General features: G+C 38.1%; 1 protein-coding gene across 3 annotated transcripts in view; it reads right to left on the bottom strand.

Annotated features, from left to right (window-relative positions):
* Positions 1 to 231: 231 nt before the first annotated feature.
* Positions 232 to 21,188, bottom strand: part of LOC137654541 (fibroblast growth factor receptor 3-like) — a 28,839-nt gene continuing 7,882 nt past the window's right edge. For 2 of the 3 annotated variants that reach the window (XM_068388267.1, XM_068388265.1), the window contains exons 7-13: positions 18,741 to 18,928; positions 17,990 to 18,269; positions 16,918 to 17,213; positions 16,150 to 16,343; positions 8,364 to 8,504; positions 4,799 to 4,904; positions 232 to 1,568 (exon numbers count right to left, since the gene is read on the bottom strand). In XM_068388267.1, coding sequence (XP_068244368.1) covers positions 1,482 to 1,568; positions 4,799 to 4,904; positions 8,364 to 8,504; positions 16,150 to 16,343; positions 16,918 to 17,213; positions 17,990 to 18,269; positions 18,741 to 18,928 — 1,292 coding nt within the window. In that variant the 3' untranslated portion in view covers positions 232 to 1,481. The remainder of the gene's footprint in view (positions 1,569 to 4,798; positions 4,905 to 8,363; positions 8,505 to 16,149; positions 16,344 to 16,917; positions 17,214 to 17,989; positions 18,270 to 18,740; positions 18,929 to 21,188) is intronic. The other variant, XM_068388266.1, reaches the window with a different exon arrangement.

Here is a 21,188-nt window from a genome sequence, read left to right as displayed (position 1 = left end):
TTGGCCAGATCTGCAAGTCTTGATATAGTACTTCAAAAATATTTGGCCAATTGAAAAAGTATAAACAATATACAGAGGTTTCATAAATTAATTTTCTTTAGACGAGCATTTTGAATGAAATCCTGTGCTTGCTATATGAAAACCCAATGCCATGCAGTGCAATACTGCACTAGCATCTTAACCAAGTTGTCCATATTAAAAATCTTATGTAAAAATCAGAAAAAAGTTAAAATTTAGCAAAACATTTAATTAACAATTGGCTGACAATTTATAGCAGAAAATTTGCAATCCCAGAGTTGGACATTTGTATAAAAAAAATCTGCATAAATGCGAGTTTGATAACTACTAATTCTGAAGTTATCACCTTCACTGACCTTGCTGTACTACTTTTCAATGGAAAAAAAATGTAGACTAGCAGTATGGTCCGAGTGTCTCTCTTCTTGGAACTAATATGACGATTTCTTACTGTATTTCATAGAACTTCTTGAAGGAATATCGCTTCAATTTCATCATACTGCTACAAGGAGCTCCTGTTGTGACACTTTAGTCAGTAGTAGTCCAATCTCTTTTTCTATAGTCACCCCTGAGACAATTCCTATTACAGACAATTACACACTCCTAATTAATAATTTATCAGATTCGTTTTATTTACGACACAGTTGCTTATTAATTTGTCATCTTGACAAATATGCAAGATGAAGGAGAATATGGCACTTTTTATAAAGTACAACTAATCTTCTGTAAAATTAATGCAGGACATTAAATACAGTACATAAATATTTTTTTTTTTTTATAAATCCTTTGTGTTGGATTTAAAAACCTAATAAGCACCAATAGAATAAATGAAGAAATAAATTTTATATATCATTTTTGAGAGCATGTCTGTTTTTTCTAAAAAAATAAAATAATCTACCTGAAGACAGAACTGCAAATATTCCTCATTTGCACTTTTAATTTTACCTCTTAGAGCTATGACTGCAGTTACTAGCACTCAAATCTGTAATCATTGACTGAAGCTGTGAATAGAACAAGTTACTTTCGTTCTTCACCTTCTAAGCTCTTTTCATTACTGGCTTTTTAGCAGTTTACAAAAACACCCACATAACTTTTTCACTAAAGAAAAAGAAAATTTCTTTCTTGTATTCACCCCACTATAGTTTACACACTTCATCTGAACACTATTTAGTTATCTTTGCTTGTATTCACAAGTTCATTTACTACATCCAGCAAATCTGGTATGATGCAAAAGAGAATGTTTTTCATATTTACACCATTTTGCAACTACTGTTCTGAAGCATGTTTTCTCATCTTTTTTTATTCTTGCAATGCAACACTGAACTACACATTCTCGACCACTGATCTCTTTGCAGTATCCAATCCAATATAAAGAGCTTTTTACAATAAAGCTGCAGTGCTTCTAAGTGTCTTTGGATTTAATCTGCTATTAAATGCATGTTACCTGACAACTCCATGTCAGACTTTTAACGTGTAATTGCATCAGACGTTAGAGACGAATCGCAGGTGCAAGGTGGAGTGTCCAAATGAGGCATAGAAAGATCCAGATATTCCTGTAATGAAGAAGTAAGATTAAAATTTTCTCTATCAAAATTGAAGCCATCTATATTAATGGAAAACAATAATTTAATGAAATGAAATTTTTTGTTAATTATCAAAAGTTAAAAGGAAATACAGTAATCCAAAACAGAATCATTACAGTGAAATTTGTATACTATAGAAGTACTTTTATTCTTTATTATATGTACAGTATATATAAATAATATCGGGAGCTTTTCAAAATAGTCACATAGAAGTGACATAGTACAAGTGACAAAAATAGTTATTAAAAGTGGCATCGGAAGAGTGACAAACCAGAAGAGATTTGTGGGATAATATGATTTTGCTCTTAACAATTATTGTTTATACTGTAGTTTGTCTGATAAGAAGACTTACATATATAAACATAATAACTAGGATTGAAATATGGTCTAAAGCCTTAGTATTTTTGTTTAATCTTGGGGTATTGTATTCTTCCAGGTGAAAAATGCTCCACACACTTGGATCAAATCGTGGGGGACGTCGAACTTGATTTTGTTGCGGTCTTGGTGAAGTTATGGGGTCTACCTATCACCTAGGTATCACCAAAATATTTTTATACCGACTCTGCTTCATTTGGATTGTAACTCCAGAGATCTAAAAGTGCACCCTGAATCTCATCAATATCAGCCAGCTGTCATACACTTAAAGCTAAACTCTCATTATTTCTATATGCATCTACGAGGCTGTTCCTCTGAATATTTTGGTTAATACTTTGACATAGGTTAAAAAACAACCTCAATATTCTTGCATCAGGAAATTTATCTTTGAGGGCTTTAATGGTAGACAATTCAAAATGTACTAACATGAATATAGGCAATATCCGAATTCCCCTTTCTTCTGTAGCCGAAATAAATGTTCTAGTATTGATGAATACAACTGTCTTGTTTTCCCAGTCATCAACACATGTACAGCAGGAAAAACTTGTTCCAGGTATTTTTCAATGGATACTGATAAAAAAGAATCTGGCAAGTTTTAAATGTCCCATATAAAACCACATTTCAGACTTAGCCCATCTTCGTAAATTATAGTCACTCCCGAAAGCTTCAACTTCTCTTCCTCATCCTCTTCTATTCTTTTATTCAAATTGTCACAGCCCATCTTTGTTTCAAACAAAAAGGAAATTTTTTCCCCCTAGTTCGAATGACTTGAGTTATATCTGTGATTACCAACTCTATTGTAAACTTTGATTATACCATAAAAAAAAAAAAAATTACAAATGCTATGAAGAACTTGACTTGTAGCTGATGTATATACTTGTTAGTTCAACAGCATTGTTTATACAGCTTTCTGCATAATTGCTGTTGGGTGTAGAATTAGTAGAGCTCGCTTCATCTTTCAGTTCAGCTAGAGCTTGTATTACTTTCCTTTGCCTTGCAATAGATGCATGATTATGTGAATTTCTACGAATATCTAGCCACAGTGTAAATTAAAAAGATGAACTCCTTTTAGAGTTACAGAACCACTAGAACTTTTGTTATGTCACATTTGTCACTTAGGTTCGGGATTTCTTCCTTCTCTGTCGCTTTGGGGCAGGTTTTTCTTTAATTAAACTAATTCAGAGTTAGTTGCTTTTGCCTACTTTGCAGAATTTTACAGTAATACGACATTACATTATGATTGAAAAAGTTGACAGTCCTTTAGCTTGAGCTTCCCCCCCACTTTGCACATTTCTTTAATAACTGAACATGAGATTATCCTCCTCTCAGAAGAAATATCCTCAGCCAAAGTCTTTTGTCATTTATTTTGAAGGTGTTCCAACTCTTCTGTAGTAAGCTCAGTATTGTGGTCTTCCAATAGATCATCAACATCGTCCTTGCCGAACCATGTCATTCACATTTTCGTCATTAGTACTGAAGCCCTCAAAATCTCGCTCTGACACACAACCAGACCAGAGTTTCTTCCAGGCTGAATTCATGGTGCGGTAGGTCACTTGGTTTCACTCATTATCAATAAGGTTAATGCAAATTAGAATACAAAGATGATTTTTCCCAAATTCTTTCAAAGTTACCCGAGTATCATTAGTGACCTCAAAACACCTCCGAAACAAGGCTATATTATAGATTCTTAAAATTAGAAATGACCTCTTGATCTCTGTAGATCCATGGGCAGTAGCAAAGGCATTGTGTTAGGCGGCAGATATTTAATTTGAATAAACTCTTTGACTCCAAGCCTGGAGGGTGAGCAGGAGCATTATCTAAAAAGAGAAGGTATTTTAGTGGCAAGTTCTTTTCTTGCAAATATACTTTCACATACTGTGCATGGGAAGGGGATGGGCTTGAGCCAATCCCAGTAAGAGTATAAGAGCCTCCTGCTGTACACCGGGCTTCAATTCCTCCAGAAGCTAATCCTTCGAGGGGAACCCAAAAGTCACAAGGAAGGCTACAGCTCACAAAGAGCATCAATGGAGGACTTCTCACTGGAGGAAGGAGCCACCACTTCTCCAGGGGAAGCAATTAGGTCTACTAAACCCAAAAGTCGTGAAGGAGAAAAGGCACATCACTTTCGTTTGTTCATCCTCCAGAGAAGACTGAAGGAGCAGAGACAGAATGGAAGGGGGTTACCACTTAAGAAGAAGAAAGTCTGTGAGAATCCATTCCGACTTCTTTCACCTTCGGCAGAACCATTCCCACTAAAGGATGGCCACACCCAACGCCCACCACAGGGACTCTTCTAGCAGTAGAATTGTCTGCATGACAGGCAATACTAATGAACATTTGTCTCCAATAAGAAAGATTAGAATGTGTTACAAACACAGCCAGTTGTCCCCAGACAGAGCTGTGAAAAAAAAACAGTTTGAACAGCCAGTTACAGAAAACAAAGGGGCGGTGAGGCAAGTCTGCTCTCTCTGGATGCTAATCAAAAGGTGGTTAAGCTAGTGAGTGTGTGCATGGTAGCTACCCTTGCTTCTGCTGGCGGTTGGCTGCCACCTCGATCAAAGTTTTTATAGCCTGAACACCAGCTCGCGCTGATCAATCTCCTACATAAAGAACTCGGGTTGTAGTGTTGGAACAAAATTATCTTTTAACGAGGGACAAATGATTAAACGGCACATTCTATTGAAATACTTCAAATACAGTATGTAGTAAACTCTAAATAATTAGAAATGTGACCTTAATTTGTGTCCATCTTCACTTAAAACCAAATAGCTTTCTAAGGAATCTTACCCAAATTTAAATAAGAACTGCAACCATACTATACTTACAACTGTCGAAGATAAGGTAAGAATGCGATCTAGGTCTTCAACAAGTTCTTTGAATGTTGGTCGCTGAGTTGGTTGATAACGCCAACATTCTCGCATTATCATGTATCTGTAAACATTGATAGTTTAATTAAAACATAACAAGAAAACAAAATTTCCATATATGAATCATGCCTTTTAAGTTTCTTTATTCAAACTACTGATGTCACACTTGGTGATATACCTGAAAAAAATCGTAATTAAATATATATTATTATGAATATAGAAAGAGTACTGAATTTTGAATATCAAGGGGACCGTCTGCTATGGTGTTTAACATAACTTTAAGAAATAAAAAATAGATTTATTGTTTCTATGTATGCAGAACCATATTGTACATGCTCAAATAATGAAGATAAAGCTGTCTTTAAATGGTGACGTCATCCTTACTGCATCGTCTGCATGAACGAGTTGGACAGAATTATCTTTGCGTGTTTTATTTTTTCCAAATATATAGCAATGTCTTCCACTCATGTTTCAAAATTTTGTACGTCTGACGGAGATGGAAGGCATTGGTAAAGGGTAGGCGAACGCAAACTACAATCTACGAGAAGAACGGCCAGAGTTTCCAAAGACGTATACAAGTTATAATGCATGTGTTTGTTTACTTGCAGTTCGTATGTACATTGTGTTTTCACAATGTCCTCGTGAACTTTATAGCAAGGCCAATGTTATCTGAGGTCAAAGACAGAACAAAAAGTGAGCAGAGAGCAACAAAAAAGAGGCAAGAAGAGAGGGAAACTTTTTAAAAAGAGTACAAAGCTGGAACATTCTAACTAAAACTCTGGCAACAATGAGAGGCCGCTGATAACTCGTGTCACCCTTACGCCAAGTGTATTGGTAAACTTAAGGGTTTAAATACCTCATTTAGGGTGCCTTCATGTAGGAATAAACAATAAAGTACTGTACAACGTAAGGTTATCATAATAATGTTTTATCTTGATTTTTTAAGAAAAAAGCGAAAATTTATAGCAAATCTTTGGGAGCTCATAACTGAAAAATGTACGTATTCACACTTACGTATATTTTTCTCACTTATTTATAGTTCAATTTTAGAGAGAAAGATATAATTGAAAAGAGGAATAAAAATCCCACAATTTTGTGTAACAGAATTTTGATTTTCCTTTTTATAATTTTTTCATGATTATTGTATGTCAAGGATACATGAGGATGTACAGTACAAGAATGGTGGACCGAGAATAGTAAAGTGATTCTAAGGATCGGTGGGGAAGTAATTGGAAAGTCATCAGGAAGAAATCCCCCAAATGATAAAGGATCTTGGTGGTGAAATGACGAGGTGCAAGAACAGGTAAAAACCAAGAAAGAAGCCAAGAAGAAGGCAGATCTATCAGGACAAGAGCAGGATAAAGAAGACTATAAGCAAGCAAAGAAAGAAGCAAGTAGAGCAGTAGCAAAGGCAAAGGCCGAGACGTTAAATGAAGCCTATAAAGAGATGGAAACACCAGAAGGAAAGAAGAAAATATTACGAATTGTTAAGGCATCTAAAGACCTGACGCAGATAAGGCAAATAAAGATAGCAATGGTATAGTTCTAGCAGAAGAGAATGAAATGAAAAGGAGGTGGGAAACTTATTTTGAAGGACTATTGGATGAGAACCCCAAGATCAGTTTTTGAAGATGGACTCCCAAACGAGGCAGTTACCATAGGAGTGACTAGAAGAGAAGTAGATCAAGCAGTAAAGAAGATGAAAAATAGTAAAGCTGAAGGACCGGATAATATACCAGGTATGGAAGAGTCTTGGAGAGGAAGGAATAGATATCTTGTGGGACCTGATGCTAAAGATCTTCAATCGGGAAATGATGCCAGAGGAATGGAGAGGAAGCCTAATCATCCCCATCTATAAGAGGAAGGGAGACATCTAGGAATGTGGCAACTACAGAGGTATAAAGTTGATAAGCCATACTATGAAGATATGGGAGATCATTGAGAAGATACTCAGAAATGAAACAATAATTGGTGAGGAACAATTTGGATTCATGCCTGGAAGAGGCAATATTTGTTTTGAGGCAGATGATAGAAAAACATCAGGAGAAACAGAAAGGATTACATATGGTATTTATTGACCTGGAGAAAGCATACGACCGAGTACCATGTCAGGAACTGTGGAGATGTATGAGAGAAAAGGGAGTCCCTGAGAAATACATAAGAATCACCCAAGATATGTATGAGAGGGTAGAAGAGCAGTTTAGGCCTAACAAAGTTTCCCAGTAAGTGTGGGACTATATCAGGGGTCTGCATTGAGCCCTTACCTATTTGATCTGGTCATGGATGTAGTAACACAAGGTATTAGAGAAGATCAGTCTCCTTGGTATATGCTTTTTACTGATGATGTTATACTGTGTAGCACTAGGCGAGAGGTAGTAGAAGAGAAACTGGAGGAGTGGAGAAGAGAAATGAAAAATAGAGGATTTTAGATCAGCAGGAAAAAGACAGAGTATTTGAGATTGAAAAATGGGGAGAATGGGGAAGTTAGTTTACAAGGCGAGAGATTGAAAAGAGTTGAAAATTTCAAGTATTTAGGATCAACAGTTGCAGAGGATGGTGATCTGGGGGCAGAAAAAAACCACAGAATACAAGCAGCATGGAAGAATTGGAAAAAAATGTGTGGAGTACTATGCGACAGGAAAATAGGGGTCAAGTTGAAAGGTAAAGTACACAGGACAAGTGTGAGACCGGTAATGATGTATGAAGCGGAGATGTGGGCAGTAAAGAAGACAGAAGAGAAGAAGCTGGATGTGGCAGAGATGAGAATGTTGAGATGGAAGTGTGGGGTGACAAGAAGAGATAAGATCCAGAATGAGGTAATCAGGGGTACCACAGGAGTTAAAGAACTATCAGATAAGATCCAAGAAAGTAGACTGAGGTGGTATGATCATGTCATGAGAAGAAATGAACAGTATATTGGGAGGAGAGTGATGGGAATGGAGGTACAGGAAAGGAGAAGGAGAGGGAGACCAAAGCGAAGGTGGATGGACTGTATCAAGGATGACCTTCGATCAAAGGATTAACCGGTGATGAAGTGTGGGACAGAGGTAAATGGAGAACGCTGGCCAGAAACATCGATCCCACATAAAAGTGGGAAAAGATGCTCACAAAGATGATGATGATTTTATGTCTAGATGAAGAAAATTAAGAAAAATTCGGTTAAAAAAAAAATCTAAAATCTGTCACACAGAATTATTCGATTTATAAAGAAGTTTTAATGGTATGATTTTCAAAACAATTGGTGTCATATTAGTAGAGAAAAATTTTCCTAAAAATATTTTAGACATCAAGATAGCTAATAAATCAAAAAGTTTTGGATCACATGACTTGAAATTTTTATATGATGAAGGTATTTATGTCTAAAACATATAGGGGAATTGTGCCTTTTGAATAATTAGAAAAAAAAAAATGCAAGACATAGCGGATGGTCCCCTTCAATAATATTTTAAAAGATAAAAATATGGATAGAAATTCTAATTTCAAATACTTTTGGTTGTAAATACTAAACTCATGGTACACTTACATTTCAAGAGAACAATTGGTTGGTTTTTCCATTCGATGTCCCTCTCTTAAAAGCTGGAATAACTTCTCCACTGATGGCACAGAAGGGTAAGGTGTTCCTCCAAGAGTCATTATTTCCCAAAGAAGGATGCCAAATGCCCATCTAATCAAGAACATAAAAATTACTATAGGATTCTCTAAAACACATTGGTTTATCTATAGACCATTACCATAATTTATAGGATGTGCACTTCATGAATAACCAACTGACTACAGGTAAGGAACTCTGTTGAGTGTATGTACCCCTGTTAGGCTATATATACTGTACTGTACACTAGATATAAATATTATTACATAATTTAACCAATAATTGTCATTGCCCTACTATGAAACAAGGTGACAAAAAATAAAAAAGTTTAAAATTATGCTATTCATATAAATGTAGTCTGACCTTGTATGGATTCAGCAACTGCAGATTTACTTATATAACAATTTAGAAAATCACTTATATTACATGGCAAAAACAAAGAAACAGACTTTCAGAGACTAGGATTACTATCCAGTCTCTACAGACCAAGGAAAGTACTGTACCATCCCCCACTAGGAAATTCATGGTTTTAAGACAAGGAAAATTATTTCTAGAAATTTTACTCAAATAAAAAGTTGTGGGTAGAGTGAGTGTACTGTATATATCTTTTTATATATTTGAAGAGCTTTCTTATAAAAAAAAAAATTAGTACACTTTTCCTGTAGCATATATCAGTGTTATCAGATACTGTAATAAGTATGTTATCTTATAATCTAGAAACACATTTTTAAAAAAGCAAACAAATTAAACTTACGATATAATAAGAACAATTACATTAAAAATCACCCGGCTCCTTTTTTAGTGAAAAAGAGAGAATAAACTTGTATGTCAGACTAAGTTTTGTTTGTGCATTTGTTAGTGCTTATCGGGTTAGTTTTGATCAGTGATTTTGTTTTAAATCTATCACAAATAAGAAAAAATACATTAAGTAGGGTTGAACATTTGTTACCATGTTTTGATATCTTTAAAAGTTTTCCATTACAAAACTGCAAATTTCTTTGTTAATAAAGGATATCAGACTATCAGAAATTTTATGTAAATTAATTCCAACTTCATTATTTTAAAATTTCAAATATTTATCTAAAAGAAAGTTATTCAAGCTTATGATAAAATAAGGCCAATTAAATTCCACACATTCTACATTTACTTCACCGAGAAAATATGGTAATCTTTTCTCATATCAATGACCACATATTAAAATAATTTTTATCATGAAGTCTAGGCTATCAAATATTACAAAAATATACTGTATGTATTTAGAGCCTCTCTTAATAATTTCCATTGATGATATCTTTATATAGTACTGAAATGGTGATATGACCTGACACACTTTGCACTGAATAGTTGGTTGATAAAACGGATTTTGAGCAAAGCGAAAAATATATTTTTGGGTGAGATAGCCATGTTGTCCTGATGGGCGGTACCTTAAGGTAGCTTTCTGAGGGATATTTTGCTACAGTGACACTCCCAGAGAATTAACCATAGGTCTCCAGGATTCTAACTCCTGGCGCGAGTATCCTTAATATATCTTGAAGGATATCACATATCAGGGGATGCTTCATATAGTGTCTGTAAAGATCTGGTTGATCCCCACCCAGTGTATGAGCAGTTCTACCAAAGCCCCTGTGTTAGAGGAAGTTCCGTGAAGAAGCAATTTTCTTTGGATCGTAACCTGCAGGTGAGCTGTCAGGATCCGCTCTGTAAATAAGTAGGTGAGTATTGCTCTCAATTATTTTAGGGATAGATATTGATCCTGAGGTTTCGCCTCGGAAGAGCTATCCTTCCTTGAAGTCTGAAGTTCTACGAAGATAGACCTTAAGACACTCTACTGGGCATAGAGAGACATCTTCCTTTAGTGGGCAGATACTCGACCAGAAAGGCAGGATCAGGAAAGAGGTTCAGTTCTCCTGGTTAGGAACTGAATATGGCCTACATCCCTGATAGGGCCAATATTTCACTAACTCTAGCTCCCCTGAGGCTATTGCGAACAGAAAATTGACTTTCTGTGTTAGTTCCTTTAGAGTACAATCCTCATTGTTTAGGTTTGAAGCATAGTGCAAGACTTTGACCAGCAACCATGTAATGGGCTTTGGAGGGGTTGCCGGCTTGGGTCTAGTACATGCTTTGGCACCTTATAGGAGGTTTCGCTTGTGAGGTCCACCTCAAAGGCGTATAGAAAAGGTCTAGTCAGGGCCCACTTACACGCGGTTATCGTAGAAGTCAGGCCTTATTCAAGTAGGTAAATGAAGAAAGAGAGACAGAAATCTGTTGCAATTTCTGTTGGTCCCCTTGTTTTCACAAGGGATATCCATTTCTTCCAAGACAATTCACTGTCACCTGTTTGAACTTGACTTGTACTCTAAAATGAAGTCGGACTCATTCTTCGAGATCCCAAACTTTTTGTTCGCTGCTAGGGCGAAAAATCATGAGATGCAGGTTGTTGGTTCTCAAGGATGAAATGTAAACAGTCGACTTCTGCACCAGTTTGGATAAAACTGGGTTCGGCAGAGGAAACAGCTTCAGTTCCAATTCTAGTACCAGAGGGAACAAATTGTTTTTGGGCCATTTGGGGACCACTACAGCAGCTGTTCCTCTGAAGGATTTTAGCTTGTCGAGGACTTTTAGCAGGAGATTGGTTGGTGGAAACAGGTAAATCCAATTCCATCCGTTCCAGTCGAGAGACATGGTGTCTATCGCTTCTGCTTAAGGTTCTCGTAAGGGGCTACATAACGAGGTAGTTTCTTGTTGTCGCTTGTTGCGAAGAGGTCGATCTGCAGTTCCGGGACTTTTATCGAAAATAAAGGAGAATGAGTCTGCGTCTAGGGACCATTCTGTCTCTCTCGGCTTTCGCCTGGATTGAGCATCCGCCGTCACATCGCGGAACCCTTGAAGGTGAACTGCTGATAAATGCCATCTTCTCTTCCTTGCCAGGCGGAAGATGGCTAACATCACGTGATTGATGCGAGGTGAACTCGAGCCTTGTCGGTTTAGACATATTACTATCACCTCGTTGTCGAGGACCAGTCTGATGTGGACTGCTCTGCAAGGGGATAGTCTCTTCAACGTTAGGAAGATTGCCATAGCCTCCAAGATGTTGATGTGAAAGTTTTGAAATGGAGTGATCAATTTCTTGCACTTTCATTTCATGCGAATGGCCTCCCCATTCTTCCAGGGAGGCGTCCGTGTTTATCACCACTGATGTTTGTGGTGGTTGCAAGAGAATTGTCTGTGCTAGGCTCTTATTCGTTGACCACGGCCTTAATAGCGTGCGCAATCGGGTTGGTGTCAACCTTGTTGATCTCTTCGAGCGTTTGATGCGTATCTTCTCCAGACTCCTGACGCATCCTTTACCTGTGCTTCTAGCACCAGGTCTGTCACTACTGCGAACTGCAGAGAGCCCAGTATTCTTTCCTGTTGGCGTCTTGAAATCCTCTTGTGTTGGATTAGTCTCTTGAAAGATGCCGCTATTTCACTCCTCTTCTTTAATAAAATGGAGAGGTGGTGTGACTGCAAGTTCCCATGGGTGCCTAACCATTGAAACTTGTGAGCTGGAGAAAGGCGAGACTTCTAGCAATTGATCTTGAAGCCCAGGTGTTCCAGGAACTGTATCACCTTTCCGGCCACTTGCAGACAAGTAGTCTTGGATGCTGCCCGCACCATCCAATCGTCCAGGTATGCTACTACTTGTACTCCTTCGGAGCGTAGTTGCTGGACGATCATGTCCGCTAGCTTTGTGAATACCTTTGGGGCTATGTTTAGTCCAAAGGGCATGGCTGTGAAGACATATTTTGTCTTCTGTAGCCTGAATCCTAGGTAGGAGGAGAGGGGCCGACTGACTTATAGGTGCCAGTAAGCATCTGCCAGGTCTATTGAGACTGTGTATATCCCTTTTTGGTAGAAGGGTCCTTATGTGTTGCAATGTAAGCATCTGGAACTTGTTGAGTAAAGACAAGTCTAGAATGACTCTGGGTTTTTCCGAGTCTTTCTTGAGAACACAAAACAGCCTTCCCTGGAATTTTGATGGACTTCACTTTTCTCATTACCTTCTTATTAAAGAGTTCTGAGGTATATTCTTCCAATAAGGGGGTGGAGTGTTGGAAGAATTTTGGAAAAGTGGGGTGGATTTTTGTTCCATTTCCAACAAAGTCCATTCATAATTTGGCTGTGGACCAAGGATCGAAGGTCCAACGATCCCGAAAGTGGAAAAGTCTGCCTCCTACCTGGAACCTCTCATTGTTTAGAGGTTCCTGAGGACATGTTTCCGTACGTCCTCCTCCACCCTTGGGGGGTTTCCGGAGGATCCTCTTTTTGGGTCCTAACCTTGGTAGGACCTAAAGGTGGTCGAGTGCCTTTCGTAGCCTGGATTAAAGACAGATGACTGGCTACCAGCTGTTGAGGGACCATCTGGAAGGTGGTTTGCAGCTGGGCTACCATTTGAGGCACCATGGTCATGGTCACAGTCGTTAGTTGTGCAGTTCTAATGAAGATTTCCTCTTTGAGGACATGCCCCACTTTTGGAGAAGGTTCCTATTCTCCTTGGTGGCTTTGGCAATGACTTCTTGGACCACTTCCTGTGGGAAAGGGTCTTCGGCCCCAGATACATGATGAAATCAGTTTTCTGGGTTCGTGTTTCACCGTTGTTGCGGCAAACACATGCTCTCTACAGGTCCTTTTTTTTTACCTAAGAAAAGCATACAAATCCATTACAAGGGTGGGGCATTATTTATGGCCTGCACACATTTCCAAGCAGTTCTGATGAGACAGGGAGGTGACCAGACTATTTTTCGTCTCCTGTTCCTTTCTCAAAAGATGGTTTAGCAACTTTGGAAGGTTCTCATTAAACTGCTGGCTTGCTATCTCCGGATCCAACTTCGGGACGGAGAAGGTTAGATGTACCTCTTTCCACTTTTCCTCAGAGGTGGGCATAGCTAGAGATAATGGTTTGCATTTCTCCAGGATTGGGCAGGGTTTGCCCTCTTTGACTGCTCTCATGACTCAGTCTATGGCTTTCCCCGAAAGGGGAAGGTTGGGTACTTCTTGCTCAATACTGAGACTGGAGTTAGTATACCCGACTTCTTTCTGGGTCCTGGTAAGGATGGTTTGTGCCTTGTCATGTTCGAGGACAACGACTTCCTTCGGTATAGTCTCCTCGCGGGATGTAGGTTCATCTCGCAGTCTCACCTAGCAATCTGGGTACGCTGAAAGCTGGGCCAGAATGGAAGCTCTTCAAGGGGTTTGGACCCCAACTTCTCGGAGATATAAAGCTTCCCATTCAACATGGGCATGTGTTCCGTCTACCTCCAGGGGTTGGTTTCGGAGCAGTGAGGGAGGTCAGATATTTTAAGGGGCTTAGCAGAGCCCCTGGAAGCCCCAGGGTGTTTCCCTTCCTGTACCTCTTTTCATCTCTTTGAGATCTTGCTTATTCTCCTCTTGTTCCTTCCGGAACAGTGTCAACATCTGCTGGATCGACTCTAGGAGCGCTTCGCTCCTGCCGACCTGTCTAACCAGTTGGGGAGTTGGGGCTGAAGAGGTTGACGGCATAGGTTGATATGCCGACACAGTGAGCTGAGGGACGTCAGTCACCATCGAAATGGATCCTTCTTCCTCCATGGGTGGTTGAACCACTTCTTATTAAGGGCCTTCTTGCAGTAGGTCCTGTACGGTGTCAATGGACACCTCCGACATCCGTTCTTGGTGGAAGTCCAAGCCTTGCCGTGCCTTGATATAGCCTAACCCTCCACAGTCGGGTAGATGCCGACCTGGACAGGGAAAACTACACTACTCTAAGCAAAAACTAGCCCTCCAAAACTGGGTAAAATACCGACCTGGACAGGTAGTCCCTAAATAAATTAAAACCGTGTTCCGATTACCCGTAAAATACTCGAAATGACAAGTTAACTAAGGCATATGATAGATAAATCGAAGAGGAAGCTCACGAGGTAGGCTACCGACCGAAGCTGTGTACTGCCCGGTCGGGTAGGTAACGAACCGAGCATCCAAAAGCCTAAATAACTGTCAATAACCATGCCAAATTACTGTATAAGATGTCTAAAACACTTAAATGAGACAACAATTAGTATGAGGAACTAATTGAAGGTCGGCCAAAACAAAGAGATCAGGAGGTAGCGACACCAAAATGGCCGCCAAAATACCCGTAAGGGAAGCATCATGCAAAGCGGCTGAGACTAAAAACAAAAAGAACAATAAAGAATTAATGCGTGTCGCTACCCAGAATGATTAAAAAAAAAGAGACGATTATAATACTCAACTTGGGAACAGGGATCTCCAAAACGCCTGACATCCCAAAAAACACCGAAACACAATAGCTACGTAAACAACACGTCCGAATCTCACTGGTGCTAGATAAGGTATGAGGGTAGAAGCGTGGGTAGCGGTAGGGGTGGGGGGTGGGGGGGTAGTCGTAGTAGAGGGCAGTAGTTGGGTGTAGTAGTTGGGTGTAGAACGGCACCTCGTAGTATTGGGGGATATTGAGGAAGGAGAGGACTAATTGGTAAGGGACCTCTGGTAGTGGTTCTAACACGCCCCAGTTACTATACCGACACTCTTTTAGAGTGAGCGAGCAGGGTTTATTCCTGGCATTCCATGCAACTTTTTCTCTGGTATTTTTAGCAGTATCTATACCTTAGAAATGGTGCTTTAAGGAGCATTTCACTGGGCGACACAGGTCCCTCGCCCAGAAATAGATTTTTCCTTCTTCAAAATCCCTTTATGACTTGTGACAGCGGTCTCAAAATGGCTGCCTCCAGGGTTGGCTGTGCTCTACTTCATCATCATCATCATCATTTCAACTCCACTTAACACACTTAAATTATGCTAATTCAACTGTGAGAAGGGAGCTGAAAATTATACACAGGAAAGATGAAATACTCAACTTTCCAGAGGATGAAGATGCTGGAGATTGCATGATAATATTCCGATAAACAGTAACCACACTGAGAGAAATGTGGGAGAGCACTTAGCTTAAATGCTACAGATCAAAGGAATGATTCCCCCCCCCCCATAGCAGTACAGGGAGGGGGTCCATCAGGTACCTTGATAACGGCTCCCATTTCGTTCGCCAGTCTTCCCCCTCAAGGAGTAAAATCTATTCGGGGGAAGATTGTTATGTGTCGTATCAAAAAATACGTCCCCTGATATTATGAGATATCCTTAAAAATATATTAAGGATACTCGCACCAGGAGTCAGAATTCTGGAGACCTATGGTTAATTCTCTGGGAGTATCACTGTAGCAAAATATCCCTCAAAAAGTACCTTAAGGAACCTTCTATCAGGACGACATGGCTGAGCCCAAAAAGTCATAGCATATTTGTTTGCTTTTTCATTACTGTTATTAAACTGGACAGTATTATGTTACTACTACTGTACATCAATACTGTACTGTATATGGTATTTGCATTTCCATACTCAGCTGTTTAGCTTATACTGTACATAAAAGAGAAAGGTGGGAATATAAATATTACCTGTATGAGATATTAATGTACTGCACTATATTATTATCACAGCAGAGTACATTCACTGCTGTAGAGTACTGTAATTTACAATTACAGTTCCCAAGTGAATAATTAAACGTCCTTAGCGTTTATATCATCAATTATCCATGGAATTTTGTAACTGCCGGGAAGGGGCTAGGAATTTTAATGACTACAGATAAGGGGGCTTTTACTGCATGCTAAAACCTGACATTTTGGTAACACTTACACATCAGATTGAGAAGTATACACACGATGGAAAAGGGCTTCTGGAGCCATCCATTTCACAGGCAATCGTCCATCACTTGTCTTTCGGTAGTAATCCTGACTGTGAATGTCCCGTGCTAAGCCAAAATCAGCAATTTTCATGATACGGTCTTCACTGACTAGAACATTACGAGCAGCAAGATCACGATGAATGCACTGTAAAACATAAAACCACATTACTATGCTTCAAATCAAACAGGAAATTCATAAAGTAAAACTTAAAACAAAAACTATCATAAAATCATTCTCAAAATATAAAATATATTACTAAATATTTTTGGTGGTTAAAGAAAGCTGGTTATGTAAATATGATTCAAACTGTCATTCCTATATGTATTCAAAATTAGCAGTCAACAGCATGGTTCATTACTAGTTATGTTTTGTGCAAGTAAAAACTGTAATCCAATTACAGTAATAGCAATTGCAATGTAATTACGCTTACGAGCCTTTATCTTGAATTTGGATTGCTATAAGCAAGACACCAAAAAATTTTATTATCTACATTTTCTGGTCTGTAATTTTCCTGAAATAAGATTAAAGGATTTTCAAATACCCAGCCACTTGGCCTAATTCTCAAAAATCTTGAAATACAAGAAAATTTAATTTCAGTCTTCTAATATAGTATGTAAAGGCTTTTTACCAATTAATTGAGATTAGCATAGGTAATCAAGGAGAGACCATTATATTTATTAATCACAGATCATTCTAAAGAGAATTAAAGCAGGCATACCTTCTTTGATGCAAGGTATTCCATGCCTCGTGCAACCTGGTAAGCAAAACTGACTAAATCTTTCTGAGTCAGAGCATCAGGTTCTTGCCCAATGGCACGTTCATAACCTGAAGATGGTCTGTTATTGCGAAGATAATCCCGCAAATTTCCATGGGCTGCATATTCAACAATTACATACAAAGGGCCATCTTGAGTACAGCATCCCAATAAGTTGATAATGTTAATATGAGTTCCAATCATTTTCATCATTTCCATCTCTGACACCAAGTCCATAAGCTCAGCATCTGTATGGCCCTCTGGAAGACAACATGAATTCAGATAAAACAAACATTACCACTGAATAGTTCACCACACCTCGTTTCAATAAAAAGTTATACATTATCTACAAAAAAAGTAGCACTGAACAGTTCACCACACCTTGTTTCAATGAAAAGTTATGCATTATCTAAAAAAAAGTAAGACATGCAAAAACAAAAGGCACAGTATAATATCAATAAGATGCACATTATATAGTGTTACTATAATATTTGTTTATGCCCAGCAATTCTAAATCAATAAAATTTCAGTTTATTGTATGTGTTAAATCTATTACTTTGAATAAATCTTTTAGAAGTTGCCTAAAATTTCCAACTGAAGGCTTTACTAAAGAATTAGAAAAACACTGCTTGTTTAAGGGGGTATCAATACTACTATCAAATGGTGTAGGGGTTTTTAACAGCTGGGCTGATTTTACAAGACAATGAAATACAATTTTGGATAATACGTTGAAAATTTTTGGTTAATTATTTCAGTATGGATGCAGTAGAATGAGTAACATCTGCCTGTTTAACAGGCCACTAAAACTGACATATTTTACTAGACAAAATTTCCTTGATTAATTTTCAAGGATTAACTAAAAATGCCAAAGTTCATTGGGGTTAAAATAGCTACAATAACTAGTTTTACATCCTCAAAAACAAAAATTCATTGGAGGATGATATCAGAAAACAGATATGAAAATATGATACATATACTATACACTTGGAAATTTTCCAAACTGTTTCTAAAGGAAAACACATGGTGGAAATCTTACCTTTCAACATTTTTACTGCTACAGTACTGATTATATCTGGTCTGTGCAAGCCTTGTACATCAGCTCTCACAACTTTTCCAAAGGCTCCTTCGCCAAGTGACTCGCCAAGTATGAGTCTAGCGCGTGGTAATTCCCAGTCAGCATCTAGAGGCAGCTCATACTCTGATATACTTGTCATTTCTGATCCAAGTCTAGATCTTGACTGACAGCGCTCTATTTTTACCGTAGGCACAAGTAGTGGCTCTTGTGAGGCATCAGAATTTTGTCGTTCCACTATCACCTGGAAAAAATTTTTTATCACTGAAACATGCCGTGTTATTTAACAAGGAATTCTATTGCAGCACAAAATTGTACCATTAATAATCAAACGCATAGTACAGTATAGTAATACCCACCATGTCATTTATCATATGTACATGAATTGCAAAAAGATGAGATGGGTCAATAAATATTTGAACAAAATTTAACGTACTTACCACTCGGGTAGCACTTTATGGTCACAAAAATATGCAACTATTCTACAGTTGATCATTTATATGAAAGAAAACAATTCTCAAACCATTCACAATTATTGAGAAAAAAATAATTTTATTGTTATTATTATTACTAGCCAAGCTGCAACCCTAGTTGGAAAAGCAAGATGCTATAAGCCCAAGGGCTTATAAAATAAACAATTCTGCAGAAAGCACAGAATTTACAATGGTCAAAATAAGATGGAACAATTAGAACTGATTTAAACACAATTTCCTACCTTTTTTATCCAATGTTGGGTAATGACTTCTTTAGCACGTTCTAGTTCTGTTGCCCTTCTCTTTTCTTTTTGCCATTTCTTCCACACACAAATTGCTACCAAGGCAACACCAAGCATTATGATAAGGAGAACTGCACCCATAACTGGGACCAACTGAGACTCCTTTGAAGGAGCAACTAAGGGCTCTGCTGCAATTAAAATTTCTGTTATGGTATAGAAGTAAACATGGGGACAGTAAAATAACTTAAATGTAGATACAATACTATTGTATGTGAAATCTGGAAAGCAAAACACATTCAACGCCCTCTTTCGCAAGTCATCAGCAACATACTTGTATGGCCCGTAAGTTATAAGATTCCACAATGTTTGTGGGAGTAGCAAATTTCCATCCAACTTTTGACCATTACTTCACTCTTCACATCAGCTTCATCAATATAGTTTGCATGTCAAATAAGACATCTTATCTCATACTGTACTAATTCAAAAGTTTGAATCCTATTTGACTTAAAAGTATGGAGTTGACATCACACTGCACGTTGCTTTCATTAGTCTAGCAAGCATTGCAAATGTTCACTCACTATCTCATATTGTGGAGCAAACATTGTGGCCGAGGTTAATTTCTTATTTGACTTTGATCATTGGATTTAGCACAGCTCTGAATCCCCATTACCCACAGATGAATTATATGTTAAGTTTGAAGTCTTAATCTTCAAACATATTAAAATACAATGTGTTTTATAAAACTTAATAGATGGATGAGGGGATGTATAGGGAGCCAAACAGATAGACAGACAGGTCATTATGATTAATGATCTAACACATACTACAGTATATTGTATTATGCACCATTTTAATCTGTTGTCTAAAGTAATAAATCCATTGACACATCCCACTGTTGTATGTATGCAACTGTACTCAGAAAGTGGCTGTATTTCACCAATGTCAGTGGTTCCTATGCTTAAGAAATCTGCCTCAAATTCTTTCTCTTTTATACATATGGGATAGCTGTACAAAAAATGGCTCACAATATCATGATTTACACATGACAAAATTATTAACCATTGTTCTTGAAACTATGTCACAATAAATACACACAACATGATTGGCTGGGCTAGGTGAAGTATTAAGGAAAGTTTGGATATATTTGAAAATTTCAATACAGTACAGTAGTTTTTGAGTTAATGTGTTATGTGGTATCCAAGAACTCTCCTGTGAAAGGCTAAAACAGGGAATCCAGTAAAATAAAAATGAAAAAGTACTACGTTAACATCAAAGACCTATTTTGCACCCTCTTCGATCAGCACGACTATCAAAGTGCAGGGAATCAAATTATCGACTTCCTTCTTTCAGACCCAGAATCTACACGCTTGGGTTTTTTTTCTCTTACTTATGGGTCAGAATTTTCAGTATACAGTGTGATGTATCTGGTGAGATGTAAGAGGTCTTCCTTCACCACACAATACCAATCAGTATGGAAAGCATGGATGGCCTTCTTAAGGGATAGGTCCCCATCCCATATCACAACAGACATATTGGCTTCCTTTATAGGCCATCTCTTTGAAGACAAAACTTAATCTGTCAATAATCTTATCAAACAAATCTAAATTGACAGAACCTCTCAATTATTATTACTTGCTAAGCTACAACCCTAGTTGGAAAAGCGAGATGCTATAAGCCCAGGGGCTCCAACAGGGACATGGGTCAGTGAGGAAAGGAACAAAGAAAAATAAAATATTTTAAGAAGAGTAACAAGATTAAAATAGATATCTCCTATAAAAACTTTAACAAACAAGAGGAAGAGAAATAAGATAGAATAGTGTGCCCAAGTGTACCCTCAAGCAAGAGAACTTTAACCCAAAGGACAGTGGAAGACCATGGTAAAGAGGCTATGGCACTACCCAAGATTAGAGAATAATGGTTTGATTTTGGAGTTTCCTTCTCCTAGAAGAGCTGCTTACCATAGCTAAAGAGTCTCTTCTACCCTTACAAAGAGAAAGGTTGCTACTGAAGTAAGAAGAATTGTTTGATAATCTCAGTGTTGTCAGGTGTATGAGGACAAAGGAGAATGTGTAAAGAATAGGCCAGACTATTCGTGTGTGTGTGTGTGTGTGTGTGTGTGTGTGTGTGTGTGTGTGTGTGTGTGTGTGTGTGTGTGTGTGTGTGTGTGTGTGTGTGTGTGTGTGTGTGTAGGCAAGGGGAAAATGAACCGTAACCAGAGAGAGGGATCCAATGTAGTACTGCCTGGCCAATTAAAAGACCCCATAACTCTAGTGGTAGTATCTCAACGGGTGGCTAGTGCCCTGGTCAACCTACTACTTATAATTAGTCTCTATAATTAGACTTTTAACTCTGATTTAGGCTTGGACATGTTCCATAAGATTAAATTTTGTTTTGCCTTATAACGACCATCCTGGCTAACTCCTTTAGTGCTTGGACTGTCAATAGAAT

The sequence above is a fragment of the Palaemon carinicauda genome, chromosome 15 (genome assembly GCF_036898095.1).
Source record: "Palaemon carinicauda isolate YSFRI2023 chromosome 15, ASM3689809v2, whole genome shotgun sequence".
Lineage (NCBI taxonomy): Eukaryota > Metazoa > Arthropoda > Malacostraca > Decapoda > Palaemonidae > Palaemon > Palaemon carinicauda.
Note: the sequence above shows the minus strand (reverse complement) of the source record. Positions and strands in the feature narration are given on the sequence as shown.